The sequence below is a fragment of the Perissodus microlepis genome, chromosome 2 (assembly GCF_051167445.1).
Source record: "Perissodus microlepis isolate ML-2025 ecotype Zambia chromosome 2, ASM5116744v1, whole genome shotgun sequence".
Taxonomy (NCBI): domain Eukaryota; kingdom Metazoa; phylum Chordata; class Actinopteri; order Cichliformes; family Cichlidae; genus Perissodus; species Perissodus microlepis.
The window spans coordinates 3,744,772-3,763,649 of NC_140462.1; the positions used below are offsets into that span (position 1 = coordinate 3,744,772).

General features: G+C 41.4%; 1 protein-coding gene across 1 annotated transcript in view; it reads right to left on the bottom strand.

Annotated features, from left to right (window-relative positions):
• The window catches only part of gpc3 (glypican 3), a 133,589-nt gene that overhangs the window by 110,545 nt on the left and 4,166 nt on the right, over positions 1–18,878 (bottom strand). The window contains exon 2 of the mRNA XM_084940568.1: positions 13,266–13,427. Coding sequence (XP_084796694.1) covers positions 13,266–13,427 — 162 coding nt within the window. The remainder of the gene's footprint in view (positions 1–13,265; positions 13,428–18,878) is intronic.

Sequence of the window (18,878 nt, forward strand, 5' to 3'; positions counted from 1 at the left end):
CAAAACTCTCTAGAATAAATGAATCTAATGAGGCAGATCTGCCAGAGCTAAGTGTTGTCTCTGATCTGGTGGGAGCTGAAGCCCAAACGCCTGCCTCCCAGCTCAAGGAGGAGGATGAGTGCATTGGCAGACGCAACTACAAGTAAAAGCTTCACTTCAGAACCATGAAAGGCTCATTTATGTTGAGTAAGATGTTGCTTTTCACGAGAAAACATTCAAGGACACAAGCTAGATCGGAACAAACAAAAAAATGGACCTGCAACTTTTAAAGCAATTTTTTCTTTTTTTTAATTCTTTTTATTTCTAAAGATTTAATTCTAAAAGCTCAGAAGCAAAGCTAACCAATCTTTCACAGGTTTTTCCAAATTTAATATGAACATACTACACCGGCTCCTAATCTCAACGGAGGAATGAGCCTTTGTTTAAAAAATAATGGTGGGAGTGAATAAGACGAACAGCCCAAAGAGTTCGTCTGAGGGAGTTGGCTCATTTCTTCCTGGGGTGATAATTCTCCTATTGAAGATTTCCAGAGTCACAGTTGAAATAATATGCAAATAAGTACCCCATGGGGTGCTGACTGGCTGACATATTATCAGCAGAGAGACAGACGCTGCATTTTTTGAGGGGGGGTTGAGCGTGGTCAAATCAAAAGACAGAGGCCCGATTAAAAAGGTGTACTGCGACGCGCACAAGACTACAGGAGCACTTTAAACAGGATGCCAACCCTGTTGGGAATAGGAGGCTGAGGCTTCCTGTGGAGACAGGAGCGACTAGCAGCCAACACAAAAGCCTGCAGAGATAAGACGAACACTTTGGAAAGCCAAACAATGGAAAAATAAAAGCATGTAAAAAAAGAAAGAAAAAAACTGTATCTGGGGGAATAAAAAGAATGATATGAAATCGTTTCTACAGACTCTCCACCAATAAACAAAGCCATTGATTAGTTAGTATGATGTGAGTTAGCCCGGGTTAGAGGACCAGTGGAGCAAACCTCAATAAACCTGCTGTTGTCTCTGTTTAAAAGCAAAGTGTTTCTAATTTATAGATGTCTTTCAGTACTGTTTTATATCCACTATATGTACTCTGTACCTGTTTTTGACAGGCCTACTTTACTTCAAGTCAAACAGAACACCTGTCCACTTAAAAATATTTGAAAGTGGCTGTTAAACCAATTCTTTTATCATTATTTGGAATTTGCTAAGAATAATGCCTGTAAATCCCTTTTCCAGTTGAATCCTTTTCATCATCACAGTGTTGTATAATAATAGTTTTAAATATGTGTTGTAATGACACAATCATGTGTTCCTGACTGCAATAACCAATCAGCAGTTTGTGATGTTTCCGTAGTCACAGTGAGCTCCACCAATCACACGCTGTTATTTCTATTTAGAATTGTGGGTACAGTAGTTCTTTTGCAACATATAATAAATAAACTACCTTATTGTTGAAATAAGTTTGGTATCATACAGACTTGCAGTTTCTAAAGGAGCACGTACCATCATGTCACAATCTTGCAGCACATAGAAAGTAATAGTAATCATAGTCATAAGATTATAGCCGTGTCCAAATTCATAGGCTGCATCCTCCTGAGGACCCGGCCTTTGCGGTCTACGTGGGCCGGGTCCTCCGAAGGCCGGGTAGGCCCGAAGTGAGCGGCTGTGAAATGGGACGCTCTAGCCTTCAGTTATTAACCTCCACCGAGACAGCTCGGTGGAGGTTAATAAACTCAGCATCTGCTCCTTGCTATCTAAATTACATATCAGGACACTGCCGTAAATTCTCGATCATCGCACACTTTAATCAGTTTTCCGTTTGACGTTTATTCAGCTGAAATCTCAGCCAAACCGATTTACTCACGAACAAGTAAAACACTGAAAAAAGCCAAACAATAACATCTTTAAGTTATCGAAGTGACTTATATATCATGTTTAACCTGAGTAGTGAAAGACCGCGGGGGGTTCAAAACGATGTGCCAGGAGTTCGCTGCTCTCGCCAGCTCTAGTGAGCCTTGAACCCCGGGCTAGCTATCGAGCTGGTGGGTAACAGACGTCTTAGAAAACGTCGGAGCACTTTTGCAAATATGTGATGTCTTGATAAACCGAGCAGATATTTGAAGTTTACATAGCTATATTCTCACCTGAAAACATCTTGAAAGTTTATTTTGTGACCCAGAAAGAGTAATAAGAATAATATTAAAACTAAGCAGCTGCCATCATTGTTGGAAACTGGAGTTTGGCTGGGCCGCGCTATGAATTCTGGAATATTTTGGGCCACGAAGTATACACCTGACCCATGCTTCAAATCTGGGGGAAAGGAGGACGCATTTGTCGGCCGCATTTGGAGGAGTCTACGAATTTGGACAGCCTTCATCGCGTCACTGTGACGTAATCGGACTACAAATGCGGCCTCAGGAGGATGCAGCCTGTGAATTTGGACACAGCTATGGCTCACAATCAAAATCCTCTGGAGAACATGAATATAATTTCTGCTTCCAGAACATCACGATTCTGGTGTACACTCAAAATCTCAATAAACAAATCCTAATGCCTAATACGGCTAATTTATGTTAGATATTTGAGTTGTATGAAAAGACAATAATTTAAATTTTTTTACTTTTCAAATCATTACCCTTTATTTAGTTACAAAAAAAATCAAATAATTACAACAAAGGAATTAACAGCTCACACGCTGCACAACTCCAGTTTATGAGTTTCATCTTAAGTAGTGTGTGACGTTTAGCGCACACCTGTTCTTCATCAGAGAATGAAACACAGGCACTACCACCTTAAATCACCTATGATTGGTCCCATGACCACAAATGATGACAGTAATACTTAGATCAAACAGCTGATATAAAGTTGAAATAAATTACATTTCCTCCTGGCAGAAGTATAAAAATTTAATGCCCAGAAAAAAAACTCAATAAAAGGTCTTACACAAGACCTTTTATTGAGTTTTATTGAAGAATGTTTCTCTTTTGATAGTATAGTGTGTCAATGTTATATAACTTTTTATATACTAGATAATTTATGTGGCACATTGGGGTTCATAAGGTGAATAAATCTGATATATACCTAAATAACTGCATGAAGTATTTTATTCTTAGACATTTCTTGAGGCATTATGGGTATTTTTCTTTCTGTTTGTTACTTAGTATTTAAATTTTTTTTTATTTTACTTTTTTAACAGGATTGTTTTGTTTTGTTTTACTTAGGTCAATTAAAAATGTTTTTTCACGCTTAATTTTTTTGCTTTGCTTTTTTTATTTTAGGTAATTACAATAACAACCTCGCTGTTAATCTAGCTAACAGTTAGCTAGATATCAAGCATTGCCTTGTTTGGTTCTCCTTCCATTTCCCACCATTATGGGAGCAAAGTATGCAACACATAGTCCACACACCATCCAGAAAAGTATTCAGGATTCACACCTGATAGTGTGAACACACTCGAAATAGCACAAGTATGGAAGTACAAAGTATGGAAGCCAAACACACAGCAAACCTTTTAGCTGCATCTGCAGAGGTTGAGGTTGATCTGACGTCATTATAATATAGTTTTACATACAAAACTTACAATTCTCACACGTGCTAAAGCACCTCAGGGAAGCGCTACAGGTGCATCAGCACAAAAACCCACAGACTCAAAAACAGTTTCTTCCCGAAAGCCATAACCACCCTGAACTCACACATGCACTGATAACACAGCCCCCCCCAATTTTTTTCTTCCCACTTCCTCTATGGACCACCACTGTGCAATACCAATTCTATGTGCAATAACTCAACTGTATATACACAACACTATTTATTACATATTACTTTTTTTTTTTAAACCGGCTTGTATATTTGTACAGTATATATATATATATATATATATATATATATATATATATGTATGTCTTTTTCCCTATGTTAATACTGTCCATATGTACATAGCCCTGCAGAACTGTACCCCCCCCCCCCCGCCATGTTTACACTGAGTAGGAGATGCTCTGTATCTCATTGTACAACTGTATAGTGACAATAAAGGCATTCTATTCTATTCTATTCTATTCCAAAGGGTCCCCCTTGGACACACAGCACATGTCCATACGACAGTCAGACTTGTCCCTTATTGTTGTTAGCATGTCTGGAATCACTTTAGCCGTTGCTGTTGTTATGCTAACTACCAGAAACCACATTTAAGTCACGAATCCGCTCCTTTTAAATGTAGTTTCAGTTGTTACCAGTGAATGGCTGTGGAATTAAAGAACTTTGAAACTGGATAATTCTTTTTGACAGAGCCTGTATTAATAATATATTTTCAGTGTATTAAGTAGCCTAGCGTGGGACAGGATACTGTATCCCCCGTTGCACCATTTTCCTCTATATAATATGGAGAGAACTAGAGGGTGAACCTAAATGCATAATTATGATAACAATCTGAGGCATGACTAAAAGCAATTTGTGACCAATGGTGTGACTCAGCAAAGCAAAATCTGATGAAAGACATTCAGATCCATGCGACATCACAAGTGTACCCACCTAAAGGCTAGAAAAAAAAGACTTACCGACCTCCTGTGGAAACAGTGTTGACCATTTATGCTACATGAAAGGAAAATGGTGAATTCAGCACTGAGCCAAAGATCAAGTTCAGATAGTGGAGGCAGAGAGCGAGGGTGTAGCTGGCCAAACAAATGACCACCAGGCTATACTACTCACATACTCACTCACATTTAGTCCAGGAAGCCACAAACTTGCACAACTTTTTCATCACTCTGAGAAACTGTTTTCAATTCAGTTTGCCTATTTTATGCCTTCTTTCAAGGAAATGAAAAAAGGTGACATGTACTCAAAGTCCTACTAAAAGAGAATTCCAAATAGCTGAAGCGCCGTTATGATAACAAGAGTTTCTGAGAATTCTGACATCAGTTCATTGAATTCAAAGCACTGCTGGCATAAAACACATATTGATTTTTTGGCTTTATTTCTATTACAAGTGGTTCTTACAAGACTGCAAATGTGTTTTTACACCATTACTAAAGGTAATGTGATTCACAACAAAACTCTGTTAACACATTCATGTATGTTCTTCCAATTTTTCCACTTCAATCTAAAAGAACGTGCGAAGAAGCAAGATTAATACATTTCTGTCTGCAGCTACTTCTCAGCTTCTGCCTTTGTCGTGCAGAAAAGGATGACGCACAAAAGGAAAGCACACATGTTAGAGTTTAATTTCAGTGGCACCCAAACATCCGTTTGCCAGTAGTAAATCACATTAGGCTTTCTCCACAAAACAGCGACAGAAACAATAAGGAGGCTTCGTCACGGGTACATTTGCTGTACCTGGATGTTTGGGTGCTCCTTTGTATCTGCCGCTGCTGCTGTTTCTTCATCTAGCTCGCTATGTTCTCTCGGGCTCACAGCAAAGAGACACGCTTTTCCCTCTGTGGCTCCAGAGCTCCAAGAGAAACCTCAGAAGTCAGACAGACAGCACACCCTTCAGAATTATAGTGCTTTATTAAGTATCAATCTGTACAACAGTTTGCCGGCCCAGCAGAGGGCTCAAAAAAGTACTGGAAATCTCATTACGGGAAAACTAATAAGTGACGCACAATGATAAAACAGCAGCAATTAGGTTAAAACCAAATTACCAGTTGATAAAAGAAGATGTGGTAACGGCTGGTATATCTCATCGTGTCTGGTAAACGATGCTCGAAGGAGCCCATTGGACATAGCAAAACTGCCTCTCCCCATCATTAAGTTATTAGATTAGCCCGGGGCAGCAAGTAAACATCTTCAGACATCTCACTGCAGGCATACATCCCACCAGCCCTCACCGTTATTGGATTACTCAGGGAAACTTTTCCAGAAGACAAAATGACTCCATGGAGAGCGAGCGAGCTACGGGATGATTATTGGAAAGCAGATGATGGGAAGAGCAGAGGAAAGGCCTGCTCAGGCCAGACGCCCGGAGCACTTAGGATCGAGCGGATGGCTAACAAGCAGGAGACAGGGAAGGGATACAGAGGGCAGCGAGGTCTGGTTTTGATTATTGGCTGCTGGAAGGAGAGGCAGCTCGAGTCTGCCAGGTTTCTGCATCATCCGCCTCCTGCCACATCTCGTTTGGGTTACTGCCACAGCAAATGTCCATTCAGCACTATCAGAGACAAATGAGGGCAAACTCCTGTCAAGGTCAACAACCACCTCCACTACGGCCACAGGGGGTCTGCCATTGTAATTCCTTATACACTCAGAGTAATTAAAACTCGTCTAGAAGAAGCGGGGGAAGTCGATGGAATTTTTTGAGACTGCTAATGAGATGCTAATTTGTTGGCCCGCTAGGAACGAGGCATGAGGATCTCAAGGACACAAAAGATTTATTCCCTTTTAAAATGATGGTGTGAGTGTGTGTGTGTGTGTGCGTGTGTGTGTCTTCTTCTTCACTCAAACATTTGCCAAGTTTGTTGAGCAATACACACAGCAGGACTCCCGGTGTCTTTATGTTTGATAAAAAGATACGAGCATCCTTTCAAACTCTTTCCAAACTCCTGATAATTTACAGAGCATCACCCCTGTGAGTTCAGAGTAAAGTGGAGAAAGCTCCCCTGCCTCGCGGCAACGAGTGAAGCCACGCGCAGATCACCCTCATGCTGCCTGAAAGTAGTCCAAGTCAGACCTGTTTTCGAACACCCCACTGAGCAAGCCTTCTATGGACTCATTGAGTCATTCCAGGAGCGCCAGGCTGGCTGTCCCACTTTTTTCAACAGATATCACACAGACTCTCTGATATCTACACGCGCGCACGCTTGCACTGCACAACTTTCCTCCCCACACATTCCACTTTATAAGCAATCGGGCCAATCCTGTCCTCTCATGTTTATTAATTAGGCTTGCTCTTGGACTTGAATCTGACTCCCTTCTGGGTGAAGACTATTCCCCGGGAACGCCAAGCTGTGCTGAAACTGAGCGAGACAGCACTGTGGTCTTCTCGCTACACCAGCACTGCAGTCATTTTCTGATATGTCATTTTTTACACAAGCGCCGCACAAGAAAACAGCCCTATCCAGCCCGCAGTGCCAATCAGCTACAGCGGCTTTCAGCACTCATGCAAAAAGAGATCACTCCAATAAAAGTTAGTTAAAGTTAAATAAACGCGTCTCTCATTAACAGAGAAGTATAATCTCATTTTTAATCTGCGGGCTCATGCTGAGAGTCGTCGCAACAGTGGCAGCGCAGCTCTGAAGGACACAACGCTGGGGAAATAACATCAATTAGAGCTGCCAATCACCCAAAATGCCAGAAGACAGTTTTGGATGAATTTCTGCTTTGTCGGGCAGTTACACAGACGACAGGGAGGATGGGTGAGTCAGAGGGGATGAGATGAGGTGTGAAGTATAATCACATCACAAACACAAATCTGTGGCTTACTTCGCTAAGCCTCAACATAAAGACGTCATTTTTGGACTTGTTCTTCAAAGCAGACCGTTTACCGCACTTGTGCAACTCAGAATCACACCTGAATGTTCATACTAATTAGTGCTGACAGTCCACTTAAGAACTTTAGTGCTGAAGCAGCTAACCAAAATGATAAACTCACTGCCCCGGGCAGCACTCACAACATCAGTGTTTGGTCACTGTCAGCTGGATGCTATAAAATCAAACCCACACTAAGTGTTTTAGTTTTTCAGATATTCTTCCTAATTCCAGTTCCTCAAATCTGATGGTTCTCTTCTTTTGTCTATTTTGAATTGTGATTCGAGCACTCCAGGGGCTTTCGAGTGTTAGTCACACAAATCAAGCAATTAAAAGGTTGCCAGCTTGAGCTGTGAGAAGCCGTCATTATCTTCTCACTATTTTTCAAAATTGTCTAGACTGTATGATTGCACAAGCAGTCAGAAAACAGGGCACTCAAAGGGCTTATGCAACAGTTTAGTGTTTACATGCCTGTGCTGATGAGAGACGTATAGAGATAGGACCTTGAGACCACATTTTTGTAACTCTATAACCCAGATAGTCGACTTATGGGTGGTCTGTTTAATTTGAAGTCTTCAACACAGACTGTAGATAAAAGATTGGTGTGGCCTCCACATGTAGACATACAGCCACTTACAATTGTTGCTCCCAATTGGCTGATAGCCGACTATCACCCAGTTCCCAGCCACTGGGAGTCCCTCCTCCTTCTCCTGGGGCGTATCTGAATTTCCCGGAGGAACCCACCCGAGGGATTAATAAAGTTTCATCTAATCTAATCTACTTTTAACTATGAACACGCCCATTTCACTTAATTGCAGAGTGTCTTAGAATTAAGTTTTTAAAATGTAAATCATCAAAAGTATTACCAGTATACAATTCTACAACTAAAAAATTTAAATACAATTTTTTTTTGCACACTGTGTAAAAAGCAAGGCCAATTCCTGTAAGTTCCTTACACCTGCATTCTTTCTAATGGCCAGCAGGGGGCAGATGCAAAAAAACAAAAAGCAGCCCAATTGTATAAATGCGATTTATTCGTTTGATCGACTCATGACCTAAGTAAAGACTTGCATTCTAACCTTATGATCTCACTGATTGTTTTTTAGTCTTTTTTAATATTATTAATAATATTTAATATTATTATTAGTATAGTTAGTACAAGAAATGATAAAGCAGGGTATGTTTTCAGTCGTGGTTACATTCATCACACCCAGTTTCAAAAGTCCAATTTTGTAATAGCGACTATGCTGAAGTCCAGGCTTGTCTATCTTTTATATACAGTCTGTGGTCCCAAAGCTTGTGATGTCACGTGTTTATTTATTTATATTTTTATTTGAGGACAGGCTAAAAAGCCACGTGGGACCGTATATGAGAACTTTCACCAGACGTGTTATTACCAGTGAAAAGCATAGATCAAGCTCTATGTTTAAAATCTATGCAATGCCCCTTTAAAGACTCTCAAATTACCCTAATCACTATCATCTACTCTCGCCACTCCAAACTCTGCAATAAAAAACATGTTCACCGATGTGCAACATCACATACTAATGCACTCGTCAGAAATATTGAACTCCATGATTTATTTACCAAATTAAATTCTCAGCATGCATGAGATCAGACTCTCGTTACAAAGATTAGATTTAAAGCTGTGCATCCTGCGCGGGGCACAGATTCTCATTTTGAAACTAAACTGACATCATCAAGACGCTGAACGTGAGGCAATCTCGGCGCGCAGGCGAACACGGCCGTATGATCGCGCTAATGCGAATCAAAGTGAAATCCAATCATCTGTCATATTAGAGAGGATGCGATGTTTTATCCATTATGTTGTATTTTCCTGCTATGCTATAAAGAGATCAGCTAAGGCTCATTAGATTGTGAACTGGCATTTGAAACATGCGCAAAGCACAATTCCTAATGCCTTACCTATTTCCTGGTATTGATCCTAAAGAAAGCTAAAGTTAAGGCGGCCTGTCATCTTACTACTTAAAAGACAAAGATAGACAGAGCCATTACTTTTCCATTGTTTGCAGAAGTTCACTTCAAAAGGGTGAAAACTCTGGTGTAGTCTGAGGCTTGGGAAAGAAGAGCAGGCAGGTGGAGCTGGAAGGAGAGGAGGATGCAGGGATGGAGAGATTGGAGACAGAGGAGTGAAGAGGGGGAGCCCTTTGATCTCTGGCAGAAGTGGATGCTGAAGAGAAGAGACAGAGAGCTGCAAAGAAGACTGCAAACAAGGCATGCACTCAATTCCCAATAGTCGCACCAACGCGAAAGGAAGATAGAAAAAGAGGGGAAGACAGAAGGAGAGAGAAAAGTTGAGCAGATTGAACGAGACAGAAAGGAGAGGGCGAGAGAGAATGGCAGGGTCGCAGAGAGAGAAAGAAGAAAGGAGGAGAAGACAGAGAGGATGAAAATGAAGTTGAGGGAAACCGATAAGACCAGGATGTTAAAAGGATTTCAGTCCGTGGGCTGTTTGGGGAGTTCTCTCCAGCCCTATGCTAAAGCAATTAGTATTGAACCCCTTCTAGGAAAGAGCAGCCAAACCACAGCGGCAATCTCTAACATTGTTAGTGTGAAACAACCAAGTCAAGCAAACCCCACGGTCCCCATTAAACCTCAAGTTTTAATTGCCGTGTCAGGATGGTGCCGCATTTCACAGCCCATAAGTGTGTACTCTCAAAAAAGTTGGCCCAGTGAGTCCCTCTTCAACTGGAAACCCCGAGACAGTAAACAGTGCTGCTTTGCTGGGTTGAAAAGGCCTGCATAGCACGATAACAAAAGCTCAACATTAAAAGTGAAAGGGATACTTTGAAAGAGCTGTCGATAGCGTGGCGACAGAGAGAGACGAGCAGTGTGCTTCTTTGTTGCCGTCCAGCTCATTTGAAACCACTTTGTAAAGTTTTCATTCAAAGTGAGATTGTGTCATTTCTGCTGTCGCCATCTTGGATTTTTCTTTTTTTAAAACAACGACTGACTGTGAAACCACTCGCTCACTGGCAGTGTTGGGATTGTAACTAAATGAAAATGTTATGTAGCACACATCACATTTCTTGACAGTAATGAAGTACGTAACTTCATTATTCCCTGGAAGATTCATCACACGACTCAGTACATTAATGTCTGGTAAAATGACCTGATACACACTGTAACCTAATTACCAGTTAGGCTACAGTTCCACACACTGATCGAAATCGCTGTCCTGCCAAGGACACGTGTGATCTTTCTTTCATTGTTTGTGTATGAACACAAAGCAAAGCTGAAAACCAGCGTAGAGACACTTCAAAGTAGTCATCACAGAGATTCTGCTTTAGAAACATGAGCAGGTAGAAACAGAGCCTACAGCCTGACTGCTCGTCACTGCCTTTGTTACCTGTTGAAGACGAGGCTATTGGACTGGGGTTGGGAGTCACTCAGCTTTTTTTGCTAGCTTTGTGTTAGCATGCTGTTTCTGCAGATGTTTGCAAAGAGTCTGTTTGCAGCACAACAAGTTTTTTTTCTGTCCTGGATGCCGATTGAACTTTGTGCTCTTTCCTGCAGTGCAATAAAAATAAAAACAATGTCCGCATCTCCACTCAGAAGTGAGAAACCTGAAATCAGTTGATTAAAGAAAAAACATGTTTGATGTTTTTTTCCTTTTTATCTGATTACAATTGTAATGTCATTACTGCATGTAGTACACTAACACGTTACTTTATTGCCTTACTAGAAGACGTAATGTGATTACCTGTCAATCACAAGTCATTAGCCAATGAGTGTGCTGTGGATAATCATCCAGTCTGAAACAACCAAAGATCAAGATTTATTCAGTTTGATTCTAAATGAGTGACTGAGCCATTAACTCATCAGAAAAGTATTCATAGAGGTCAAGAGGTCAAAAAGGTCTTACAGCCTTTTATAAGACCTTCTATAAGTCTTTTATCACCCCATTAGCGCACTTTACTCTCAGACTGTGGGCTTATTTGTGGTTCCTAGAGTATTTAAGGCCCCTCGGACAAACAGACGCCCTCTCTCTACTTTTAACATTAGGCATAAAACTTTCCTTTTTGATAAAGCATATATAGATCATATATGCATATATGGATCAGGTGACTTTAATCCTCCCTTAGTTATGCTGCAATAGGTCTAGGCTTCTGGAGGATTCTTACGATGCATGTGTCCAATGATCCCACGTACTGTGGAGACACCACAGCAGTCACACCACCGGCCAGCTCTCTCTATGTCTGTCTCATTTCTTAGCCTGGACTTGTGTTGCATCAGCCCTAATAGTTCCTTTGATATTATCCAGCCACTTCTTTTGCTGTCCGCTTCTTCTTCCTCTCCCCTGGAGAGTGGTCTTTGTCAAACTTGTCATTCTTGAGACGTGGCCGTATTGAGATTGTAATTTCCCTTCTTTTTGACTGGTGACAGGAGTTCTTAACTGATGCCCAGGATCTTACAAACCTCCAGAAGCAGCGTATTTTCACTGCCTGTTTTTTCTCTCCCAGGTCACCTGAAAGCATCCATGTAGAGCAGTGGTGTCAAACATATGGCCCAGGGGCCAGAATCAGCCAAGTGAAGAATCCAATCTGGCCAGCTGGGCAGCTTCGGAAAATGTGAAGGAGTGCATAGATTTTTGCCTGTATTTTTGTAACTTTTACAGCTTTTTCTATTCATAAAGAGGCATTAAAATTCATACTTCACCAAAGTAATTAAGTAATAGCTAAACAATGACAAAAAAATTCCAGTTTTTCTGCCATGTATATCTAAATGTCTGGGTTTGGGGGTTTTTTTGAGGGCGGTTAATAGGTCAGTGAGTTCACAGTAAAAACTTTATAATTACAGGATAATCTGGACAGTGAACTATCATAACCTTTTGTGTAATTTTACCCGTTTAACTCATAATTTCACTGGTCCGGTCCGGCTGAGAGGAATACTTGGATAGCAGTCGTATTTTAAGCCTGAGCTTTATTCTCAGAGTGAAGATCTTATCTGTACATATTGGCTTCAGCATGGCAAATGTCATAGTTTGGACTATATTGGACTACTGAACCATGCATACACTAGAAGCAGGAGGAAACACCTTTACCTACTGCAGGTTATAGCTTTGCATTTACTTTACAAGAGTGTTTTTCTTTTCATCTAATTTTCAACAGGAAAACACAGAAGCATTGTACATTTTCTTTAACAGAATGATTCGGACACTGTAATAGTCTTTGCACACCTGAGTAGCACCTGCTACACCAGGTATTTCATTTCACTGTTCAGTCACTCACCTGCTTCCTGCACCTTCGACAAAATCTACGTCTTTTTTTCACGTCACCGTTTCCCCGAGTTGTTATTTTGCATGCGTCTGTTCGCTTGAGGTAGTCCTAGCAGCGCGCCTCCTCTGACCGCTCTCATCCAGGTTTCCAGGAAGGCTGCTGACTGTCGTGGGGGGGTTTCTCTCTCTCTCCCTGTGAATAACAGTCATCGCCAACTGCAGTGCGCCAAATCTCAGGAGGCTGTCACTTTCTGGAGCAACATGTCTGGCACAGACAACCACACTACATCTAAAGTCACTTAAACAACGCGTCGCTGCCATTCCAACATTTAGTTGAACAGCAGCCTCCTGTCTGTATGCATTTTGCTACAGCTTTATTTATACGTGACTCACTGCCTGGAGGAGTGAGCTGCTGATGTGAAAAAAAATTATAGCCAAGAAAGTGAACACTGTTGATTTATGTGCTTAAATGTGTGCATTTGTGACACTGGGTTGTTTTTTTGTTGTGCGTGCCAGATGAGATTATCTCGTCTTTCTTTGAGGCAGGTCTTGGATGAACTGTGCAGACTGCTTACCTTGGAATATCGCGGCGTTCTGGATGATGAGACGTTTGAGTTGTGCGCTGACAACCTGCAGACCAGACTCCATATTGCTGCGCGCCGCTACCTGATACCGCTCCTCCATCTTCTTGGAACAGCAGGTCGGGCCTTTGGTTTGGCAAACCTGCAGATCTGCACCTGGCAGGAAATCAGCAGGGACAGGATGGTAGTCTGGATGAACAGAGGGAAGTAGCTGCGAAGCCACTGTTGTTTAATTTTCAAGAAAAAAAAGACACACAAACACACACAAATAGATTCAGCAGCATTTTCCGAACGCAAAAACTAAGAAATATCTCCAGCAGAGTCCGCAGCCTTAATGAGCGATTATTATGTAGAGGCTGTGTTATGTAGCCGGGCTCAAGTCAAAAATAAATTGCTGCTTAAAAATAAGTCATTTTGATCCACATTCGGGCAATACACTAAAGCTGTGTAGTTCTCCTCAGAGATCAATTTGGTCAACAGAAACTTTTCCTCCACTCAAGGCTACACTTTTCACTCCGAGGATCAAAAAAAGTATGTTTTTTTGTGTTTTTAGACTTAAGATGAGAGCCAGGAGCAGTGCATCATGCAGACAAATAAACCTAGGTTTCAGCATGCTTTCATTATGGATACACATAAAAAAAACAGCCACGAATAAGATTGAAGGCAGTGAAACAACATTCGTTCACCTAGCTGTGGACACTAAAGGTTGTTTACACCTATGAGAAATAATTGGATTCCCCGAGCTCCTTTTTGAGCGATGCATTCAAGCCTGCGAAAGCAGAACTGGGGTGTCAGGGATGTTTCAGGGGGCGATGTAGCCAGACACAACCTGATCAAAGAGCAAACACCTCGAAGAAATTAATTCAATTAATCCCACGCAGGAGGAAAGCAGGAAAGATAAACAAGAGCCTGTCGACACTGTGAAACTCAGTAAACTTCGATGGTCATGCCAAAAGGAGTGTGAATCTGTTTGGGGTTTTTTTTTTAGATAAAAAGCGTTTACATTAATAAAGAGGAAACAACACAATATCTGTGTCTTTAAATAAATGCTTTGCATCATATTTTCTGAGCTAAAGTTCAGTGTACTCACAGTGGATTTTAGCCTGAACAGTCAAGATGTGACACAAATACAGAAGATCGGTTTAATTTGGGGAGGGCTTAAAAAATACTGAAATAACTGTTTGGAAATTACAGACATTTTTATATGAATTACAGTGTTTTTAATTTTTTTAGTTCCACATTTTCAGAGCTTCAAAAGTGGACAAAGTGGCATCGTTTTAAATTTAAGGATTCTTTTTGATGCGTGCTATTTTCAGCTGTCACAAGTGGTCTCCACACCGGGTGGCCTTCCTGATTCAGCCCCAAAGTAGATTTGTGTCTCCACCTGCAACTGGCAATCTTTTGCTTGCCAGTAAAATGTCTTAACCACCACACCGTGGAGCCAACATAAGGAGCAAATATAAGGACTGTTTTTAGTGCTTGGATGAAAATCCGGTGCAGTCAGTGACAGCCTGGAGTGTAGAACCCATAAACATCACCAAATGCTCTGCCAGACCTTTAATGTCCTTCAGTTGTTTGTCTGTGAGTCTTTCTGCCTATCTTTTGCATTTAATAACTGAAAAGCTGCTCTGTTGCATTTGCAGGATGCTTTGTGTCGTTATCCATTTGAACTGTGAAGCACTGTTTGATCAGTTTTGCAGCATTTGGCTGAATCTGATTGGAGACTACGGCCCTGCATGCGTTACAATTCATCCTGATACTTCATATCAGCAGTATCATAATCAATAAACACTAGTGACCTTGGTTCCACTGGCACCCATACACACTCATGCAGTAACACTGCCTCCACCGTGTTTGTCAGATGATGTGTTGTGTTTCAGATCATGAGCCTGTCAGTCTCCATACTTTTCTCTTCCCTTCATTGTGCTACAATTTAATCTTGGTTTCACCTGTTCAAAGATGTTTTTCCAGGACTGTGCAGACTCTGATAAAATCTAATCTGGCTTTCATGTTCTTGAACGTAATCGGTGGTTTGCACCTTGTTGTAAATCCTCTGCATTTTGAGTCATCTAATAATTTGCTCCATTCTTGATTGCAAACTTTGAGAATAGTTAACCCACCTCGTTGAGAGGGTTCTTCAGTTGGTTAGATGTTGTGAAGCTGTTCATCATAGAAATAATTCTGTGATCATTCACTTTTTTCACTTCACTTTTGATGTTGCTGAGCTGGTGAATTCCTTCTTTTAAAGCACCAGATTTTTGACTTGTACATGTTTTTGCCATCTCTCTTGTTTCTTTTGATCTTTCGTCCTAATGATGGCCTCTTTTACTTGCGTCGACAGCAGTCATATGCAAGTTCAGCACTGGAAGTGTATCTGTTTATCTTGTCATAAAATAATGAAGGAACAGGCCTCATCAGGCCATGAAACTCCCTGTCAGTCAATTTTCTGATTACTTTTTTTTTTTTTTTTTTGCTTTTTGACATTTCTTTTTTTTTTTTACAAATCTCTTTTTATTCGCATTTTTTTTTCTTTTTAACAAACAGAAAATACTTAAAGAACTTTACATAGTAATCAAAAAAAATAAGAACAACAAAAACAACAACATAAAAAATTATAAAGACAAAAAGAGGCAGTGGAGGAGTTAGTTTGGCCGCAGAAACCCCATTTCAAGTTAGTATTTGATCATAAAATAAAATAAAATTTAAGATTCCTATGTAAAACCAAAACCTTCATGTTGAAAATTTGTAGAGATTAGAACGTTTGTCCACATAAAGGACAGTAATATCGATTTCCGCCAATTTTCTGATTACTTTTGAGCCTCTGAAAATGGGAGTGTGTATAAAAACAGGCTTTAATTCCTAATTAAAGCTGAAACTAACTGACTGGTTTAAAATCCCCTGTTGTGGTGTAGAGAGGCAACATTGCAAAATTACAAATCTGCATAATTGTCCAAATACTTACAAAGTTTAAAGGTTTCCACCTTATCTCAGCTTGAAAATGATGGATAGTCAGACATAAGTAGGGCACAACCATCCAGTGTTTAGATACAAAGAGCAGCTCCAGTGAAAACCCCTTTCCTCGGTGCTTCCCCCTCTCAGCCTCTCTGTCCCACATGGCTGCTGAGAGCTCAGTGGAGGCTGCAGTGGTAACGTGCCAAAGCCTCGTTGAGGAGTTGTCTCCAGGATCTGCCTCCCTGAGAGGCATCGGTGACAAGGGCCTGATTGATGCCACGGTAAACAAATGTCAGGGGAGCCTGCCAGCTTTGGCTGCCGCTGCTTTGGGTGCGAGGATATAAGGAGGCGGAAGCAGTGAGATTAATTTGGAGGAAGGGGGGGCTGCTAGGATTGCGAATGTATCAGAAAAGTCTGGATAGCTGGTGTGTCAAAAGACGGAGGAAAGGCTTTTGTGGAGGCAGAGGGTTTATCTTAATAACAAAAGTGAGTGTCTACTGGATCGGGGCTCTTTCTCTGTGAGATCTTCAAAAGAATAGATCTTCAGAAGCGGGCTCGGGCTGTAACAATGCAGACACAGACACGGTGCACATTAAACTACCGGGAGATGCAACAGAGCGACAGTCTTAATAATTAAGAATCGCTGCAGAATTAAACGGAGAACAGCTTCTGCTAACTCCCAGCTCACCCCTGACTCCCATCAGGGTTTAGGGTGTACAGTCTAATGAGCAAAAGAGGCAATAAAGCTGTCACCCAGCACCTTTTTGTGTGCATACTGACAGGCTTAATATCTTAAATCAATACAGACAAAAAACTCCTGACGGATAAGATCAAGTTAATTTCAGACTGCAGGGGCAAAATTATTAAGCTGTCAATAGCGCCATAGGTGAGGCGAGCGCGGCCTGAGCGGAGAAGAGACGGGGATTTAGCAATTATCTCCGGCGAAACAGGCAGATTCATCTGCACCGTTTGTCGTTTTGCAGATGATAAATGTGTTTCATTACACGAGTTCCACAGCACTGAGGGAATAAGCGAAGGATTCGGGAGGGAGATGATTCCCCCATAGAGTTTCAGAAATAACAAAATCTCACCGTCTAAATAAAGCTTTCTTTCTGACTGACACATCACTGGGGAACGAGCTTCCTCCCGCTCCCCCTTGCTTTAGGCTCCATCCCTGTTTCTCGCCCCTCTGCTTTCTTATTTTTCCTCTTTTACTCCTTTTCATCTGCGCGCACTTTTGTTCCGAGCTCGTTTTCCTTCATCTACCTTGAGCTTAATAGCTCCTGGGCACTGTGAGCAACTTTAAAATCAGCCTGTTATTGGTTAATTGGTCAATTTTTGGCGTCCTTATGGCCAATTCTCTCCCGCAAAATGAAGAAAGACAAGGTAGCAATTTACATGTAAATTTCCCCAGCATGCAACCTCGGTCCAAGGTGGCGCCTTTAAATTACTGCGTGCTTTCAATCAATACTGTGAAAGGAAGCCGGGTAATTCGACGTGCAGGACAGCAGCTGTTTTTATGAGTGTCTCTGAATGCCTTTTATAAACACATTGATCGCCCTTCAGATTGTCACAGCCTCATCTAACCATCCTCGCTGCTCTACCCCTCACAGAAAGTTTCCTTTGAAAGGCCACTGCTGGAAACGATGGCCCTGTCTTCACACTAACACACACAAACAGTGCAGGAGTCCTCACATCTTTAACAAGCACGGGAACTCAGAGTCAGGGGAACAGATACAGTACAGTATGTGTCTAAGTTTCTCGGCACCAATTAGAAAGCTATCACTATGCAAGCTTAATGATGGCGACCATGGGGGAAAAAACAAGTTGTACTAAAATATAGAATGTGCTAAAAGCCATTCATTATGAGCATAAATTATACAACAGCTAGTTTCGAGTGGAAGCGCGTGGGAATCCGTGGCTACCTCTCCGGGGCAAAATAAGCCAGTGTCACTTTTTAAAGATAGAGCCATTTACAACCAACCTAAGGAGTGATAATATCATTAACTACTGGGGATTAAAGTGGCTTTAAATATTTTTAGAGCTGCTCCACTTTAAACCATTTGATGAAGCAATGGTTTGAAAGCTGGAAGCAGGAATGTGAAAGTGCCCAACATTGTTCTCTGCTTCTTCCTTTTTGTCTCTTTGCACATAACAATGAGGCAGTAAACAAAAGGCTCCTGTCTTTAAAGTGGGACCGTTCAAAAAGGAAGAACTGAATAAAACCAAGTATGAATCGGTGTTTAACCAGCTGAAAAGGCTTCTCGCTTCAGATCAGACTCATCCACCTATTAGTCATTCGCTGTCATTTCTAAAACAGGGCATTTGGGACCTTTTTGCATGGCATCCTGCTGAGAACTATAAAGCAACACAAAGCTATAATTGTTTTAGCTCACAGCAAAAGGAGAAGAAGGAAAAAACTCCTTTGCAGGACCTCTTTGCAGGATTTTCTGCTGAAACTAGTTGGATCTCAGCCTCCAGCACACAAGTGTTACTCTTATATTCCGTGAGTATCTGATGCTGCTCTCATGAATCAGGTCCCACCGCCGCTGTCGGAGATCCAAAAGGTCTTCCCATCATCAAGCCAGCGCCGTCACTAGTGGAGCCGCTTTCTCGCTCATGTCCCGGGGTGAGTGTTCAGCGCTGCCTGTGCAC